The sequence below is a fragment of the Podarcis cretensis genome (genome assembly GCF_951804945.1).
Source record: "Podarcis cretensis genome assembly, chromosome: 2".
NCBI lineage: Eukaryota > Metazoa > Chordata > Lepidosauria > Squamata > Lacertidae > Podarcis > Podarcis cretensis.
Genome location: NC_137171.1, coordinates 75,225,630 through 75,245,515, shown reverse-complemented (window position 1 = coordinate 75,245,515; position 19,886 = coordinate 75,225,630). Strand labels below are relative to the sequence as shown.

General features: G+C 42.9%; 1 protein-coding gene across 3 annotated transcripts in view; it reads left to right on the top strand.

The window, feature by feature from the left end:
• Positions 1-19,886, top strand: part of DNAH1 (dynein axonemal heavy chain 1) — a 125,713-nt gene that overhangs the window by 21,078 nt on the left and 84,749 nt on the right. For 2 of the 3 annotated variants that reach the window (XM_079967202.1, XM_079967203.1), the window contains exons 9-18: positions 1,896-2,053; positions 3,375-3,586; positions 5,687-5,985; positions 7,498-7,648; positions 9,261-9,454; positions 10,590-10,815; positions 11,486-11,605; positions 17,234-17,316; positions 17,866-18,007; positions 18,567-18,722. In XM_079967202.1, the coding sequence (XP_079823328.1) occupies positions 1,896-2,053; positions 3,375-3,586; positions 5,687-5,985; positions 7,498-7,648; positions 9,261-9,454; positions 10,590-10,815; positions 11,486-11,605; positions 17,234-17,316; positions 17,866-18,007; positions 18,567-18,722 (1,741 nt within the window). The remainder of the gene's footprint in view (positions 1-1,895; positions 2,054-3,374; positions 3,587-5,686; positions 5,986-7,497; positions 7,649-9,260; positions 9,455-10,589; positions 10,816-11,485; positions 11,606-17,233; positions 17,317-17,865; positions 18,008-18,566; positions 18,723-19,886) is intronic. The other variant, XM_079967204.1, reaches the window with a different exon arrangement.

The window sequence follows — 19,886 nt, the reverse complement described above, 5'->3', positions numbered from 1 at the left end:
CTTTCTTTCCTACTTCTTCTGTTTCTGCACACCCTGGGAATTGTGCTTTTTCAGAGGCAGACATAAAAAAGCTAAGGAGGAAACCAGTAAACACAAGCAGGGCAGACACCTGCAATTAATTTGATGCAATTCAGATGCAATTACACCAGGCTGTGCTGTGTTGTAGTCCCATTCAGTAAAACCACCATAGATGTATGGTGCAGACTTTCAGTGTCTGAAGACTTTAAGGAGCACGGATCTAACTTGTGGTATTTGAGATATTAAGTTGCAGCTCCTCCAGAAACTAGCTGGTGAAATGTAGAGATCTTTTTAGTGTGGTTATTAGAGCCCCTTCGTGTGATTCACTGAGAGCTTCTTCCTGATCAGGTGCTGCTCTTCCCTTTCTTAGCAACTGCTTGTGCATTTTCAAAGATTAGATAATGGTAAGTGAAGGGGAGTGTGGGAGATATTTCAACTGGAAATCAGGTGAGCATGGCACAGGGTCTTGAGTGGGTACAAGGTAGATCATAGAATCATATTGGAAGGGACCCTGAGGGCCATCTAGTCCAATTCCCTGTAATGAAGGAATTTCAACATGTAGACGCCCATCCAATTTGAAACCTTACTGGACCCTGCTTAGCATTGCAAATATGCTATCAGTTTTATTGCTGCACCACTAGGAGGAGATCACTGCAAGGATGGCTGATTTCCAATTGTTTCACGATAGCAATGACAATCTATTTCCCCCTGCCTAAGTTAGGATGCTGAATTGAAAAAAAGCTAACCAGGAATGGACTTCTGTGAGAAAGGCCGAGGAGCTAAGTTCATTTCTGGTATGGAAAACAAATTCCTAGGCTCAGGATGTGCTCAGAGGTGCCCATTTATTTAATACTGTCTGCATTTCTTTTGCATGTGATTCTGGTTGGTAGAGGTTCTAGTAAAAAACAAAGTAATTCTGACAAGGTTGCCATCAAGTCTGTAGCACTGCTACAGACTCCATGGCTTGGAAGATTTGAGACGCTTTGAGCTAGATGAATCATCAGCCGGTGGTATCATTGATATATCAGTTCATCTCACTGAACTGTGAAAGCTTTTTCCTCAGTCAGATACAGATGTGTGAAATGCAATAAAATTAGTTTTTGAAGAAGGCTAAAGACTATCTGTGAATAGCTCCAAGACCAGAAAATATATCCTGGTTCCAGAAGTGAGAGACAATAATATGAAATTGTGATAATAGTAATAATAATAATAGCTAGAGAGCTGGCCCTGTACAAACTAGTATCTCCATTGGGCATATGATAATTTACCATTGGGGCAAATCATGTAAAGACTAAAAGCTGAGGAGATAACTCTTGGGGTTATAAGGCTATTGGAACTTGCTATTCAGCTTTGCCCCAGCAATACAGCCTTGAGGCACTCCATTAGACTGTTCTTCCTTATCATCTGACTACCTTATCCACAGGACTTCTGGCCTTGTGTATGCCAGTCTTCCCTTCCGGGACAGGGCCTTTGCTTGCTTCTGCTAGTGTTGCTTCTCATTATTTTTTTGTTTTGCCTTCTCCATGCAAATGGAACGGTTATCGCCAGACTGCCAATTACAATGGGTCAGGAGGGGAGCGAGAAAGAAGAGTGGAAATATTGCTTCTAAATGTCTCCCTTTAGTCAGATGTAATACAGTCCTAGGTGTCACACAACTTGCCCCACTGCCCCTTGATCCTTCAGAATCACCTGCTGTCCCATTCCAGGTCTACTATGAAGCTCCCTTAATGTGCCGCAAGCACTTTTAATGAAGAAGCAAAGCACATGCAAACACAAGAGGCGTGAAGATGGGACTATAGAGATATATGAGTGATGCAGACGCAACATTGTCAGAGGTCGTTGTTCATTCTGTTAATTAGTTTTTTAATTATGCTTAGCATTTTAGAGAGGCTGCAGCTCCTGGGGAAAGAAGTGTCCCTAGACTTTGAGCGAACCATGAACAAGATTAACTTTGACAGAACTGTCACTTCCAAGCCTCAGACGTTCTATTATGTCACTCTGCCTGAGAAAGAGGAAGAGAAGGTGCCACAGAAGGGTAGGTGACACAGTAGAAAAAGACAGCAGCAGAGTGTAAAATCATCCCGGGGGGAAGTTACTCTGTTTCTTGCAATTAACTTTAGACTATGATTGATATGTTGTAAAGGGAGATGTACCAGTCCCATATTATATTATTATATTTTATAGTCGTAATTATTTTACTTATAAGCTGCTTAAATAAGTTTTGTTATTGGGCAATATATAGATATTGAAAATAAATCAGTGCCAGTGTGTTCCCTTCTGACAAAATCTGACAATACAAACTATTTATATATATTTCCATCCCAAGCTTTCTGGGTAAAAGAAGTTGAATGATAGTGACGAGAGCAAGTGGCAGCCATTAAGATACAAACAAGCTGCTGCCATGGATCCTTTGAGGGACAGAGCTAGACTAGCCCAAGGGTTGAGGCAATGCCATGCAAGATGGCTGCCACTCCTTTGCCTCAAACCCTTCTGGAGCAAGAAACAGTGATTAATAAGCAAGAGTATGTGTATTCTGCAATTCTGTGAAAATATATATCATTCTGAAAATCTCATTGCTTTGAGAAAGTGAGTTTTTGGCTGTTAGAACTACAAAGTTATATTTGAAAGCTTGTGAGCAAGTGGGGGGGGGAGGAGGGAGAATTAAGATTTCCATGGGTCAGGAAGATTGGCTTCAATGCTTGATCATAACTCCTTGTCCATTTCCAAACAAAATGAGTGGGAATGTACAAATTTGTTTAATTTTCATAATTTATACAGATCTAGTTTTTTTCCCTGAAGACAGAGATGTGGTCATCTTGCTTGCACCTGGAAATTACAGTAGGGATGGCCTGTGATTCTGGCACTGCCCTTGGGCCTTGTGTGCCTGGAGGCTTCATGCTCAAGGAACGACTCAGGAATCTTCTTTTTTAATCACTGCTTGAAGAGAAGTGGTGAGGCAGGAAAGGTACAGGGGGGAGGTGTGGTGAGGTGGAGGAGCAACGATGGGGTGGTCCTTGCTTTAAAGGAAGGGGGTGCCAGACAGCCACTGTGCCAGCCTGGAGCTGGTGCAACAATGGGGCACCAACAGTGGGACTGACTTAGGATCCAACTAATCCTGGGCTGGATCAGTCCCTTACTGCCTCAAGAATACACATTTTGGAACCTTTGGAAGGAGAAGCTTTGCTCAGTTCACACATATGCACACATACATGCTCTGATGCAAGGGTGGAGGGGTAGATTGCTCTGTAAGTAAATAAAATGCATTTTTCAGAATTTATGGTTATTACATATGCTTAACAAGAACAGCTACATGACTACTGTTCCTACAGAAATAACATCTCTTCTTGTGTCCCCAGGTCGCATTGAGGTTCCTGAGTACCCATTTAATGAGCAAAGAGAAACTTTTAGCTTCATCTCCCTCCTGACACGGCCAGAAGTCATCATGGCTTTGTGCCAGGTCCGGGATGAGTGCAATAAAACTGCAGCTATGTCACTGTTCCATTCAACCCTGACTAAGTACGGCCGACTAGAGGAGTTTGAGCAGATCCAGAAACAGACCTTTTCACAGGTATAGCAGCAGGGAAATACTCTTTGCAGAGATGTGGCTATGCAAAGTGTAAGTGGCTATAATATGTTTGTGTGTGTGAGAGAGAGAGAGAGAGAGCGCGCGAGCGAACAAGCGTGCGCTATTGTAATGTAATGGTTAGATTGTCAGACTAGGCCTGAGGAAACCTGCGTTCATAGTTTCTCTCAGCCGAGAATCTTGCTGGATGATATTGAGAGACATTCTCTCTCAGCCTAATCTAACTCACAGGGTGGCTGTAAGGGCAAAATTGGCAGAGAAAAAACACGTACGTGAGCTCCATGGAAGATGCTGGGACAAAAGTGTAATCACACATATTAAAAGTGGTAATAATTCTATTAGTATTAGGCCTTAAGTGGTCAAAATGGCACCATCCATACATGAGAGCATATCAGCAATTTGTCGAGGGGAGAAACCATAAGTGGGGAAACATCCTTTAAGAGTCCACCGATAGCCGAGGATGCTCAGTGGCTATGGAGTATGTCAGCCTGTTGAAGGGTGGGGAGGATAGAGAAGAAAACCAGGGTGGTTTGGTAGGAAAATGAGGTATTCTTGAATAGAGCATGTAATGCTGAACAAGTGTTGTAACATTTTGTTGTAGTTCCCTCTTGTAAATAAACAATTGTGGGGCAAACAGCCATCATTCTTCAGTTAGAGCTCATGGTTGAGTATACAGTTTCCAAGAACCCCAACTTCCTTTAATCTGTAACTCACCTCAGAAAGCAATCTGGAAGTTAGGCAGGAAGAAATGTGCATGGTGATTTCCCCTGGGAATAAGAACGGAAGGACTTAGGAGGAAGGATGCCAGGGAAGCAGCTTTTGACTAAGCATTCAGTGTACAAGCAGACAGTAGAGCAGACTTCTTTAGGTGGTAGGTGGGGTCTCCTTCACTGGAGGTATTTGAGAAGAGCCTAGATATCTCGACATCCCTCTGTCATCCTGTACCTTGTGTGTGTGTTTGTCCAGATAACCTTCAAAGTCTTTTCTTACACAGTGGTTCTATCTTCATATGACCTTTAAAGCTGCTCTGCATGCAGAAATGGACAAGATTCTATTTTTCTTTGTCTCACCATAAAATACAGTGTGCTCTATTTTTCTCCATTCCACCTTGAAATACATCATCAGCTTTGCTTGGGTTTTTTTTTTTTAAAAAAAAGGACAATAAATGGAAGAATTGCACTGGTCATGTTTTGGTAAACTAAGGTCTTATGCTGGTGCATTTTTAAGCTTAAATGTTATATTTGCATGAAAAAAAATAACTTGTTAATCTGAATCAATTTATGAGGCATGATTTGTTTCATAGTAGATTGCTATTGGAATGGTTGTTACCATTCTCATAATGTTACTGAAGTAGGCCAGAGGTAACTGACATGGTGCCCTCCAAATGTTGTTGAACTACAACTCTTATAACCCTAGCCATTTGGCCACACTGGCTGGCACTGGTGGGAGCTGTAGTCCAGCAACATCCCAAAGGCACCACACTGGCTACTCCTGAAATCTTCCTGCTTACCAAATGGTATTCTATGTAATTTGTGGAAAGTACCCACTGTTGTTTGAGAGTTCTAAGAAAACAAACAAAACCAGTTCTGTTTTAAAATCAGTCGTTAAAATCAGTGCAATTTTGAAAGTTGCAGTCCACCATCTTGCTTTAAAATGATATCTGGTTGTATCCCAACCCAGACAAAAGCCTGTTCCATGATTTTCAGAACAAATCATGCAAAATTTGGTTGCAGTATCTTAAGAGGTGTCCAAATGCATAGAGAACGAAGAAGAGGAGTTTGGATTTGATATCCCGCTTTATCACTACCCTAAGGAGTCTCAAAGTGGCTAACATTCTCCTTTCCCTTCCTCCCCCACAACAAACACTCTGTGAGGTGAGTGAGGCTGAGAGACTTCAAAGAAGTGTGACTAGCCCAAGGTCACCCAGCAGCTGCATGTGGAGGAGCAGGGAACCGAACCGGCTTCACCAGATTAAGAGTCTACTTCTCTTAACCACTACACCACACTGGCAAACAGCTTCCCAAAAATGTAGCAGATATGTCATTTGGCACTGTAGTTGACATTCTTTGTTTTATTTTTATCTAGGTTTCAATGTTCCTTAAGGATACTTGGATCAATACTCTAAAGATAGCCGTGAGAAGCAGTTTGAGGGACATAGGCAAAGGCTGGTACAACTTGTATGAGACTAAGTGGGAAGTATACCGGATGTCCAAGCTTCATCAGCTGATGGAGCTCATCAAGTTTATGTTGCAGGACTCTGTACGTTATCTGATCCAGGATTCACTGGTAAACTTCACCCAGCTCTTCTTGGATTCCTGCCACAGTGTCCTGAATTGCCCTGAAGATATGGTGTGGGGAGATGACCTTGTAAACAGCCCATACAAGTAAGGAGAGAAATGGAGAGATGTTTTATTTTTGTGGAAAAGGAAAAGAGCATTGATCAGTGTGCTCTCATATAACGGGAGAGTTCTTTGTCTCTGAATTTTCTCTTGATGAATTGGTATCACTGTGCAAAATCACACTGCAGTCATGGCTCCTCCTTTGGCATGCTTCAGCATCCCCTGGGACATTGCTGGGCACTGATATTTCTCATGTTATTGCTGGCTTCTGAAAGGCATCACAAAAAGTCTGTAGGTTACAAAGTGAAGTCACCATAGCTTTAGTATTCATTGGCTTTATTAGAAGATCTTACTGTGTCTGTTTAGCATGGTCTTGGGGCCAGAGTTATAGAATCATAGATTGTAGAGTTGGAAGGGACCCTGGGGGTCATCTAGTCCAACCCCTGCAATGCAGGAATCACAACTGAAGCATCCCTGGGAAGACATGCTCCACCGCTGGCAGCATGCTGCCAACAAACCTTTTGGACCTTACCTTTTCACTTCCGCTGCATGCTCATGCTTCCTGGATGTAGGCCCCAGAAATGCAAAGACCACTTTATTAAGGGGATATTTTTACAAGTGTTAACCTATTTTTGCAAAACATGTGGTATCTGTACACATGCTTTTTTGGGTGCATGGCACAGTAGATATTAACAGAGACCTTACGAACATCCAGCAAGTTTAATTCAAGTCAGTCATTGTTCTTGGCAGATTGGAGAAGTGGGTTGAACAGTAGGCAGCTGAAGTATGTTACCCAGTCTGGAGTATGCATTTTGAGACAGATGAAAACAAATTGAATAAAGCTCCAGTGTGAACCTAAAAAATAATTAAGGTTAGAAAACATGGTATTGAGGAAAGCAGAACTCACTGAACCAAGGAATGGAAAAATATGAAAACACAACAGTCTTCAAATATTAAACAAGTACCATAAAGAAGATCGGGAAGAAGAATCCTTTTCTGCTACTGGCAAAAGGGCCAGAGTCAATTTAGTTACATTGCAGCTGTGTACATTTTGGTTTACCAGAATATGAAATAAGTTTCTGTGTCAGTTTGGCATAAGAAAAGTTGAACAGTGTGGAGCACAGCCCCCCCACCCCCCGCAAATGTTCTACCTCATTTCTGATATGTCTTTAAGGCAGACTGGATTAATATATATGTATTAATATATATTATATATGTGTGAATCCTAACTTATTGCAGAGGGATAGTGAATATGAGTCTGGACACCCCTCTATACTTTTTCTGCCAATCCATGAAGGGATATTTGCAAGCATGATGACATGCCTTTTGATCATAGTGATTCCCTTTGTTCCACTAAATTTGATGCTTATGCCTGTTTATACAGATGTGGTTGCGTATCACCTTTTAGGGCATTTGGTTCCACAGGAAATGCACAAGCAGAGCTAGGCTATGTTTCTGAGAAGTAATTGATCTATTTTTTTAATTAGCAAAGGCATTGTTTCTGGAAGCTATTCATTCCTAACAATCTCAGAGATCTCCATATTCTTCCTTTTGTAGGCCACGGAAAAATCCTCTGTTCATAATTGATCTGGCTCTGGACACTTCAGGTGTTCGTTTCAGCACACCCCTGGAGAATTTTGAGACAACAGTTGTTTCTCTGTTTGATAAAGGGATCTGGGCTACCCACACCATACCACAACTGGAGAAAGTGAGTTACCTTGAAGAGTTTGAAATGCCTTCTTACCCTAATAATAGGATCCATCTTGTAAAAAGTTATACACTTACTGAAAATAGATGCTTCTACTAGAGATGCACACTACAAAGCTGACTTTCCAGAGCAGTCCTACCTATATGTGTACCCAGAAGCAGCAAGTTCCATAGAGTTTATTAGACTTATTGCTAGGGAAGTGTGCATAAGATTGTAGCCTTACTGGTCATAAGAATTGCTCCACCAAAAGGCTAAGCTGTGAGTTGTCAACAGTCATATCTGGGTATTATGGCTGCATTGCAGGAACATTATAACAATATTATGGAGAGAAACACAACACAAATGCTTTGCAGTGTGGTATTGAAGATTGACAAGCCTTTCTCAGAACCAGTACCGTGGTTTGGTATTGTGTCTGTAATTTGCAAACAACAACAACAACAACAACGAAAGCCTGTGGAAAGAAAGTCTAGCCCTTCTGAAAATCACTTATCTTTTCTCCATGTAGGAGAAGATAATGTGATTCTCCACTTAATGTGTAGTGAGATGCAAGAAATAGAAGATTTTCTTTGATTTCACATCCTGATCTCTTCTGGGTTAGGTAAATGTCAGAAGAAGTTTGATTTGTGCTGCAGATTTCATGTAGCAACTCATGCGCAGGCACATAAAATCTCAACGGTTTTAGCAGGGTGGTGTGCAAGGGATGATACTGCAGAAGGAGGATTTTGCTAACAGGAGAATGATTCAGCCAACACTTTTAGCATTGAGGAAAACATGCCAGATTCAAATAAGAAGTGCCGTCAATAATGTTGCAATTTTAAATCCTGAAGCTGTTAATACCGACATTGAAGTAGTGGCAGGGTACGAGATGTGTGATTATGTGTTTAGTGTATTTATCTTATCACTTCAATTTAAAAAGAGGCTTGCTTCTTTTTATAACAAAATCGAGATAATTCAAGAGCTATCATTAAAGTGAGCTTCACAATAACCTAAAGATTGCTTGTCTGCAGTTTTTGAAATGTGCTGTTGTTGGTTTTGGCTAAGGTGGGAGGTCCTTTTCCCATCAAGCGGTGTCTTACATATTGAGTCTCCTGCCTCCTTGAAATGATCTCTGCAGGTATTGTTTAGGGCACAGAGCATGATCTCATAAAAATCTGAAGCACACTAAGTTGCACATGGTTGTATCATTTGAAAGCCAACAATCCATGTTAAAGGCTAGATTATCCAAAATACCTAACCTCTTGAATGCAGCTTTCAGCCAAGAGCAGCTCATAGAGATAAGCTGCAGTGCAAGTGAGGCAACATTTGGAGCAAACCACAAGTAGTATGACCAGAAATTCTAGTGGGGCTCCATACATTAAAGATGGGTCTCTAAATTGAGACCCCTGCAAGCTTTCGTTTATACAAAGTCTGGTAAACATATATGGTAACCTGTATTATGATTAAGGCTACGGTTCCTTGGGTTGGCATTGGTTTTTACTGAGGTATCCAATACAAAGAGCAGGAGAAACATTAACTGTCTAGCAGTAGATGGATTTCAATTTTGTACAACAGACTTGAAGGAGAAAATAGAAGCAGTTTGTGCTGAATGGCTGTTCTTTTGTCCCTTGTTCAGCACGTGCTTGAAAACATGTTCATCTGTGGCACACCGTTGCTGGAGTCAGTGGGTCTGTATGAGCCACCTGTGATCGAACTGCGCAAAACCATCATCACCTGTATCCGCAAAGCCCTGATTCCCCTCCAAGCTTATGCCAAGAATTATGAAAAGTACTTGGAACTGAATAACCGTGACATCAACAGCCTCCTAAAGTATGTAGCTTTTAAAGGGAAGAGCAGGGACTTGCATAAGAGGTTTTTCTATAGTTGCATGGGTAGATTAATGCACTGCCTTCTGCACTGATTTCACTTTCAGTGGCAAATGTTTTCTGAAGACAAAGTTCCCCCAAATACATGGGCTTGGACCCTAAGTTACTTATCTGTGCACGTGGGAGGAGGGAACTTGGTCAACTTGCCCTTTATCTGCAGGCCCCCATGTCATATTACACACGATTGCCAAAAGTCTCCCAGTCCCCATAAGTGATTTTCAGGAAAGGAAGTAGGAAAACCCCATTTGGGAGGATGATGTTCTGTTCATGGAAGAAAACTTAGGACTGTGCCCATGGTACTGTGAGGTACACTGTGAAACAGATTACTGTACATTGTTGTTTTAGCATCAGTGTGGTCATTGGCTACCTGTTTTCTTTTCTTAGGGCTTTTACACACCTAGGGTAACAAATCTAGGTGCCTCCAAGCATACACGTAAGAGGGAACAACAAGCAACATCTGCTCCTGTTTCTTGTATTCACACCTTACATTTTAACTGTGCACTTCAAAATCTTAAGTGTACACCTAAAAGAACATAGTAGGTAAATCTGGCCTTAAGAACCCTTGGGTTTTTAAAAACTGCCATTCTACCCTGAAGGTATTTAGATCTTTCTTCATTCCTAAGTGCTAGAAGCAAAGACCTCTTCATCACCACCACCCCCTTGTGTTTAGTCAGAGCAATCATAAGGCCATAAGAGGAGCCTGCTGGATCAAGCCAATAGCCCTCCTTGTCCAGCATCCTGTTCTCACAGTGGCCACACAGATGCCTGTGGGAAACCCCACAAGCAGGACCTGAGCACAAGAGCACTCTGCCCTCCTGCAGTTTCCAGCAACTAGTAATCAGAAGCAATACTTCCTCCTACAACAGAATCAGCTTCCTTCCTCTAATCTCCAAGGGCTTTTGCAAGTGCAGATTTGTTGAATGGCCTTGAAGCCTTTCACTGGTTACATTTGCTGTTTATAAATAATATGTTCCTGCTGTAAGTGGGAAATCGTATTCTGGCATAGTTTGCAATATGCCTGTCTTTACCTGTGTTGTGGTGGTGAGTCTTCCCTTAATAATAATTCTGTATTTCTCTAGACCATATCTGGAGCAGTGCCCTCCTGCTCAAGAGGTGAGAGAGATCGTTAACAAGCATATGGCAGAAAAGGAGTTGCTGGACAACAGCTTGCCCGGTAGCATGGTGATTGGCCCCTTTCATCTCAGCGTTGAAGGCGTACGGCAAAACCTTTCCAAGAAATGCAAAGCGTTGGCCACCACTATGCTGGATATATTGGCTAAGAATTTACATGAGCAAGTGGAAGATGTGAGTTTCATACTTGGTACTCATCCAGAGGAGTAATTCTGTAGCTGTTTCTGGAAGTTTACAATTGCAAAGAAGTTACAAGGAAAAGAAATGAATTGCAGTCATAACAGCAATTTTGAACTCTTCTTAGCATGTATATATAAATATATGTACTGCTGGGGATTGTTCTAGTGTGAGATCTAACAGCCGGTTAAGTCAAGTGCTTCTGCACAAATGTGTCAGTGCAGGAAGAGCATCATGTAGAAAGGTTTATGTTTCTCCTATTGCCACTTCCAAACATATTCATGTGCAAAAACCTTCTTTTTAGTATTCTTTATTCTTCTAATCTGCTACACCATTCTCATTTTATTAATCCCCAGCGCCATCCCAGTCATCCCAATCATCTTGATGACTTTAGATGAAGACCTGCACAGCTGAAGTTCAGGGACACATTCCCATGAGTGTTTGGCTGCCTCCGTCCCATGTTTCCTCCCTGCCTAATATTTAGTTAAGAAAAGTACATGGTGTGATGTTGTCCTGGTCAGAATCTCTCTGTTTCCGTATGCCCAATGTCCTTCCATATTTCGTTGTTGTTGTTTTTAAAGGAATGTTGAATTCCTATAATTACTTTTGAGTTATATCAAATGATTTCACTATTTGTTTAAATATTATCATTCACTTCTTTCTGCAGATCTGTGAAGCTTTCAAAGCCATCAGCCGAAAAATTTATGAAAAACCAAACAGCATTGAGGAGCTGGCTGAGCTGCGGGAGTGGATGAAAGGAATTCCTGAGAAGCAGAAAGTGCAGGAGGTAAGAAGTGGCAGCATGTGTGGCATCAAACTATTGGAGTGAAGTAGATAATGGGCAGATCACTGAACTTTTAATCCAGTACCGCATCCTGACCAGAACAGTAATTGTGGGCTGCTTTGAATAAATCAAATTCTCTTAGCAGATGCATATGCAAGTTGGTAGTTACAAAAACACTTCATCAGAGCTTGCAGGGCAGCAGCTAAAGAAGGAGCAAAAAGGGTTTTCTTGTGTGTGTGTTTCTTTGTGGCTGATTAGCTGCTCGCCCTGTGCAAAGGTGAGAGGGGGCAGGGTTTCTGTTGAGGCAGGTGATTAGCTGTGGGAGGAGCTTATCAGAGCTTGCAGGGCAGTGGCGCGCGCAGTTTGATCCATCTTTTAGATTTAGGGGAGCTAGTCTCAAACGTTTGTTGGGGGAGACCTAGGATTTTTTGAGGGGGAGTTATTTGTCCTGTCTTCAAGCTTTTTATGATGGAGGACCGCTGTAGCCACCCCCAACGACACGTTCTCAAGATGGAGGGTGAGGGAACAGCTGCAGTCGCCTGCGGTTCCTGCGCAATGTTTGCCATCTTGCCAAAGGTTGCAGGCAGCTTTACCTGCAGCAATTGCATGTTGATTGCCCTCTTAGAAGACAAAGTCCAGCAACTGGAGGAACGTGTAGCTACACACCAAAGAATTAGAGAGCTGGAGCTCTTCTTGGAAGCAACAGAGCACACCGTCTCCACCAAGGAGGAGACAGGGGACTCCCCTGAGAAGGAGGCTAGTTCGCCAACACAGGAGCCAGATATATGGAGAAACATGACACAAAGAAGTAGGAGGCCCAGGGTTCGCTCTGATTGTTTAGAAATACACAATCGCTTTGAGGTCCTCTCCCCTAGCATGGAAGACGAAGAGCAGACTCCATTTGAGGATCTCTCCCTCATTAGAGTCGATCAGGTATATGAAGACGAGCAGCAAAGTCAGTCCTCAGGGAATGTGCAGGCGACCTTGGAATGGACAGCTCACGGAAGAACCCCGACCAAACCTAAGAGGAGGCGTGTAGTGGTGATAGGGGATTCCCTACTGAGGGGAACAGAAGCAGTGATCTGTGGGCCTGACAAGATGTCTTGGGAACTGTGCTGTCTCCCCGGGGCGAAGATCCAAGATGTAACTGAAGGACTGCAAGGAATCATAAAACCCACTGACAAATACCCCTTCTTCTTGGTTCATGTGGGAACCAATGACACTGCAAGCAATAGCCTCCAGAAGATCAAAAGAGACTACGAGGCTCTGGGCAGGAAATTGAAACAATTAAATGCACAAATTGTCATCTCATCTGTCCTCCCAGTTGAACGACGTGGCCCAGGGAGAGAGGGAAAAATAGTGGAAGTGAACAGCTGGCTTCGCAAATGGTGTAAACAGGAACGGTTTGGATTCTTAGATCACGGACTGCAGTTTCTTGAAGATGGACTTCTGGCAAGCGATGGGCTGCACCTCACAACGGTTGGGAGGAATGTTTTTGCCAAAAATCTCAGAAACCTCATCAGGTCCCCCACAGACTAATGTGGGGGAGGGAGACAGTGCTCCTGAAGGTAGGAGTCTATCAATTGATGAAGATGATCATTGAAATGTCATAGACCAAATGGAGCAAACAGCACGCAGACCTAGTGGTGGGAGGAAAAAATCCTTAAATAAGAGACACGGGGGAATGATTAATGGACTTCAATGTCTGTACACTAATGCGCAAAGCATGGGAAATAAAGAAGATGAGCTTGAGCTCTTGGTACAGCAAACTAAATATGACATAATAGGCATCACTGAAACCTGGTGGGATAAGTCCCACGATTGGAATGTAATAATGGAGGAATACAATCTATTTCAGAGAAACAGACCAGACAAGAAAGGAGGAGGAGTGGCGTTATATGTCAGGGATGTGTATACCTGTGAAGAGATCCAAGATTTAGAACCTCAAAGCCAAAGTGAGAGCATTTGGGTCAAAATTAAGGGAGAGAAGAATAACAGTGACCTCATTGTGGGAGTTTACTATAGATCCCCAAGCCAAATGGAGGACATAGATGATGCCTTCCTGGAACAGATGGCCAAGCATGCAAAGGGAAGGGAGATAGTAGTAATGGGGGACTTCAATTACCCGGATATTTGTTGGATGTCAAACTCAGCCAAGAGCATAAGGTCAAACAGATTCCTCACTGGCCTTGCAGACAACTTCATTGTCCAGAAAGTGGGAGAAGCAACAAGAGGAACAGCCATTTTAGATCTGGTCCTAACCAATGTTGATGACCTGGTTAGTGGGGTAGAAGTGGAAGGATCATTAGGTGCGAGTGATCATGCTCTTCTGAAGTTTACTATACAGCAGAAAGGAGCAGCCAAGCATACTAGGACTCAATTTCTTGACTTTAAGAAAGCCGACTTCATAAAACTTAGGGAAGTGCTGGGTGAGATCCCATGGGCAGTAATACTAAAAGGAAAGAGAGTTCATGATGGCTGGGAGTTTGTTAAGAGGGAGATAGTAAAAGCACAACTTCAGGCAATACCAATGAGATGGAAACATGGAAGGTGCCTAAAGAAGCCAGGGTGGCTATCTAAAGAACTTTTAACTGAGTTAAGATTAAAAAAGGATGTGTACAAAAAATGGAAAAGGGGGGAAACCACCAAAGAGGAATTCAAACAAATAGCCAGCACGTGTAGACACAAAGTCAGAAAAGCTAAATCACAGAATGAACTCAGGCTTGCTAGAGAGGCTAAAAGCAACAAAAAAGGCTTTTATGGGTATGTTCGTAGCAAAAGGAAGAACAAAGAAACAGTGGGGTCACTCAGAGGAGAAGATGGTGAAATGCAAATAGGGGACACAGAAAGGGCTGAATTCCTCAATGCCTTCTTTGCCTCAGTCTTCTCCGAGAAAGAAAACAATGCCCGACCTGAAGAATTTGGAGCAAATGATTCAGCAGAGGAAACACAGCCCAGAATAACTAAGGAGATAGTACAAGAATACTTGGCTAGTTTAGATGTATTCAAGTCTCCAGGGCCAGATGAACTGCATCCAAGAGTATTAAAAGAACTGACAGGTGTGATCTCAGAACCTCTGGCAGTCATCTTTGAGAATTCCTGGAGAACAGGCGAAGTTCCGGCAGACTGGAGGAGGGCAGATGTTGTCCCTATTTTCAAAAAGGGGGAAAGAGAGGACCCAAATAATTACCGCCCAGTCAGTCTGACATCAATACCAGGGAAGATTCTGGAGCAGATCATTAAGCAAACAGTCTGTGAGCACCTAGAAAGGAATGCTGTGATCACCAATAGTCAGCATGGATTTCTGAAAAATAAGTCATGTCAGACTAACCTGATCTCGTTTTTTGACAGAATTACAAGCCTGGTAGATGAAGGGAACACAGTGGATGTAGCCTACCTTGATTTCAGCAAGGCATTTGACAAGGTGCCCCATGATATTCTTGTAAAGAAGCTGGTAAAATGCAGTCTTGACTATGCTACCACTCAGTGGATTTGTAACTGGCTGACCGACCGAACCCAAAGGGTGCTCATCAATGGTTCCTCTTCATCCTGGAGAAGAGTGACTAGTGGGGTGCCACAGGGTTCTGTCTTGGGCCCGGTCTTATTCAACATCTTTATCAACGACTTGGATGATGGACTCAAGGGCATCCTGATCAAATTTGCAGATGACACCAAACTGGGAGGGGTGGCTAACACCCCAGAGAACAGGATCACACTTCAAAACGACCTTGACAGATTAGAGAACTGGGCCAAAACAAACAAGATGAATTTTAACAGGGAGAAATGTAAAGTATTGCACTTGGGCAGAAAAAATGAGAGGCACAAATACAAGATGGGTGACACCTGGCTTGAGAGCAGTACATGTGAAAAGGATCTAGGAGTCTTGGTTGACCACAAACTTGACATGAGCCAACAGAGTGACGCGGCAGCTAAAAAAGCCAATGCAATTCTGGGCTGCATCAATAAGAGTATAGCATCTAGATCAAGGGAAGTAATAGTGCCACTGTCTTCTGCTCTGGTCAGACCTCACCTGGAGTACTGTGTCCAGTTCTGGGCACCACAGTTCAAGAAGGACACTGACAAACTGGAACGTGTCCAGAGGAGGGCAACCAAAATGGTCAAAGGCCTGGAAACAATGCCTTATGAGGAACGGCTAAGGGAGCTGGGCATGTTTAGCCTGGAGAAGAGGAGGTTAAGGGGTGATATGATAGCCATGTTCAAATATATAAAAGGGTGTCACATAGAGGAGGGAGAAAGGTTGTTTTCTGCTGCTCCAGAGAAGCGGACACGGAGCAATGGATCCAAACTACAAGAAAGAAGATTCCACCTAAACATTAGGAAGAACTTCCTGACGGTAAGAGCTGTTCGACAGTGGAATTTGCTGCCAAGGAGTGTGGTGGAGTCTCCTTCTTTGGAGGTCTGTAAGCAGAGGCTTGACAACCATATGTCAGGAGTGCTCTGATGGTGTTTCCTGCTTGGCAGGGGGTTGGACTCGATGGCCCTTGTGGTCTCTTCCAACTCTATGATTCTATGATTCTATGATTCTAGGTAGCACTGAAGGTATTAAGGAACTCTACAGCTGTTGACAAATTCCCAGTTCATTATTTTAGGGAGCAGATGTAAGAAGCAGATGCATGCTATTCATGCATAGTTTGCTAATAAAATCACTGGAAAGCAGATCTTAACTCAGTGCATGAAATTTCACCAATACACCTTTTAAGCATCTGTGCTATAGTATGTGGATGAGTGTGTGTGCAAACCATCATGCCTCCAAGTTGGGCTGACAGCTGTCTGACTACCAATCATGGTCATGAATTCAGTTAAAGAGCATGCAGGTGTCTAGGGTGGGATAGGTGTTAAAATGCCTGCCTGTGTTTGGATTGCTTATCACACCTGCTTCAAAGCTTTTTGCTCAGTACAAATTTTAGATGTTGAATATTTGCATATTAATAACTTGTGGGCTAACAGTGAGCCCGTTTACATTGACTTCTTAACCATACCAGGGTGGTATCATATTAATGTAACCAGAGTGGAATTATAATACACTATTTCAATGGCCTGTGGCACTTCTCAAGCTTTGGGTATCTTGTTTGTTCTCAAGCCTGTAGCAGTGAGCAAGATTCACTTAATGTGCCTTGCATGAGGGCTCCCCTCCTCCCCTGGTCCCCCTCCCGAAATTTGCTCAGGAGTAGGTGTCAAAGAACCCCCAGGAAGAGAGGAGAGGGGTTGTTCCATCAGGTTAGCTGCAAAGCTTCTGCTGATGGGATGTTCACCACAGCATGATGTTGAATTCCACCCAGTGCTGCTGCTTTTTTCTTTTTTTTGTATGTGTTACAATTTTTATTAAAGTTCTTTCATGAAACAATAAGGTACAGAAAACACATTCACCCAGTGCTTCTTAAGACTCCTAAGGCCTGCTGGATCCTCTGTGTTGTTGTAACCTAAGAAGAACTGTAGAAGTGTATTCCTTGTCCCTCTTTCACTATACTCGAATACCACCATACCCAGACATTTGACTTATAGGCAGCATTTTTGTGTGCAACAATATTAAAACGCAGATGGAATGAACTTTTGATCATGCAAGCAAAGTCCTGCTTATCGGCTCCTCTCTCTCTTTCTGTCATTGCATAGGAATTGATAAGTAAGGTCATGGAAGAATACGAAGTCATGGAGGATTTCCTCTACAATTTGACTCAAGATGACTTCAATGACAAGTAAGCACAAGTCGTTTCCCCTGCAGTCAGAGCAAGACCTTTGGCTTCAGATACCATATTTTCTGCCTCAGGGCTTTATTTGCACATCAAAGGGCTTCAGCAAATCTCTTCAGGCCGCCAGAAAAGATGCCCACTGAACTACCTTATTCAAATGCAGAACCAGTCATGGTGCCAGCCTCTGGGCCAGGGATTGAAGCAACCTTCTTGTTTCTGAGGCTTTTAGCAAACCGGAGGCCTTTATTTTGTTTTATTTTTCATGAAAAGCCAGTGAATTTGGGGGCTGCACAGCATGAAATTGTTAGGCTGTGTATTTCTGTGTGGGTGCAAGGTGTTCACAGGGATTTGAGAGTTGCCATGGGGTGTCAGCATTTTATTACAGATTTGTAATATAGTGTGTCCCAGGCACCCAATTTGTAAGACTCAGCACACACATGCAAGGCAGGGTTTTGGGGGCGCCTGTGCCCCACTAGATGTTGCTGAGCTACAGCTTTGATCATCTCAGAGGATTGGATACATGGTGCATTTGTGTGACTCTCTTTATGTTGTCAGGTGGGCTGCAAGCGGCTGGCCTCTGAAGATCACCACACAGATTGAATTGATAAGGCAGCAGCACATTGAAGATGAAGAAAGATTCCGTAAAATTCAGCTCATGGATCAAACCAACTTCTTGGAACGACTGGATGGTCTTCAGGTACTGATAATGGGCACCAGAGTTGTCCTCTACACTCACTTTAAGTATCAACTATCATCAGCGGGTAGCTGGGGATGAACCACAATAAGAGCTTGACACATGGAGTTAGCCGGGTCTATTCCTCATGGAGCCTAGGGACATAGAGATCATTGTTGTGGGTGATTGTCCATTACTCAGGGTGCATTATCATCCTTAGCTAGCAAGTTCCAATGTGACCAGGAGAGAGGGAAATGTTTCCACTTTACATGGTAAAAACTCATAGCCATCTGAGACTTGCTATTAGCAGGATTCTATCCAGTATTTATGACCATTTAAAGGATCTTAAAATACACTATCCACCCAGTGGCATAGCGTGGGTTGTCAGCACCCGGGGCAAGGCAAGTAATTTGCGCCCCCTAACCCATGGATTTGCGCCCCCTAACCCCCAGATGTTGCGCCCGGTGCGGCCGGCCCCCCCTGCACCCCCCACGCTACGCCACTGTATCCACCTCTCCCAAATCTATGGTTATGTATCATGGGCTCTATCTTCCTGCTTGCTATGACTGCTTTTCTTTCACAGATTGCTGTTGCAGGGTTTTCTGCGCACAGTGATATAAATCGGGCACATGAGATAGCCAATGAAGCTAGAAGAATTAAGAAGCATTTGAAGGACTCCCAGCAATTGGCTTTACTGTACAACAACAGGGAACGGATTTTTGGGGTGCCAGTGACTAATGTAAGTTCCCAACTCCTTTGCTACCTTCATTGTGCTTTTTGCATTTCTGTTGATAATAGCAGAAACTTCACCAGATATTGCCAGTCTTTCTTTATAACTCCACCATGTCGCTCACCTTCATTTTTTAACCATGTGGTCTCACTAAACTGGCACAGAACAAAGCAGTATGCTAGCCACTCCACTTCATTAAATTATTCTCAGTTTTTTGGGAGAGCCCATGCAAGAAGAGCTGGAAGATGCAAGGCATTCATGAAGCAATTCATGTGGCAGAGATCTCAAAACTTTCATAAACGTATGGCTGCAAGCTATATTGTTGGCTTGGCTCCCAGCACAAAAGCAATAAGCAGCTATTGAGGATTAGGAATTTCTATACAATGATTTCATTTACTGAAACCTTAAAACTCCAAATGTGCTATTTAATTAACACTTTTTTGTTGCTGTTGGTTTTTTTGTTTTTATTTTTAAAGATGCTATTTAAAAAAATCTTTTATTTTAAAGATGCTACTTTTAAAAAGAATGAGACATTGTATTTGCTTCTGTTCCATAGAGGATAAGGAGAAATCCAAATAATTGTTTGCATTGTTTGCATTTTTATGCTTTAAATAGGTATTAATAATTGTGTGATTAATAAATAGGTATTAATAATTGTGTGAAAGGGACGCAGGTGGCGCTGTAGGTTAAAGCCTCAGCGCCTAGGGCTTGCCGATCGAAAGGTCGGCGGTTCGAATCCCTGCGGCGGGGTGCGCTCCCGCTGCTCGGTCCCAGCGCCTGCCAACCTAGCAGTTCGAAAGCACCTCCGGGTGCAAGTAGATAAATAGGGACCGCTTACCAGCGGGAAGGTAAACGGCGTTTCCGTGTGCGACTCTGGCTCGCCAGAGCAGCGATGTCACGCTGGCCACGTGACCCGGAAGTGTCTCCGGACAGCGCTGGCCCCTGGCCTCTTAAGTGAGATGGGCTCACAACCCCAGAGTCTGGGGCAGGGGTACCTTTACCTTTACTAATAATTGTGTGAGATCTCTAATATAGCAGAATTAATTGTGTTGGAATCTTTCTGTGGTTATGTAATAATAATGGCTAACTAAAATAAAATATTTGAAACAAACAGAAAGAGAAGAAGTGATCTAGTCAAATAGAAGCATGTCACATGGTTCTGAATGATCAAGT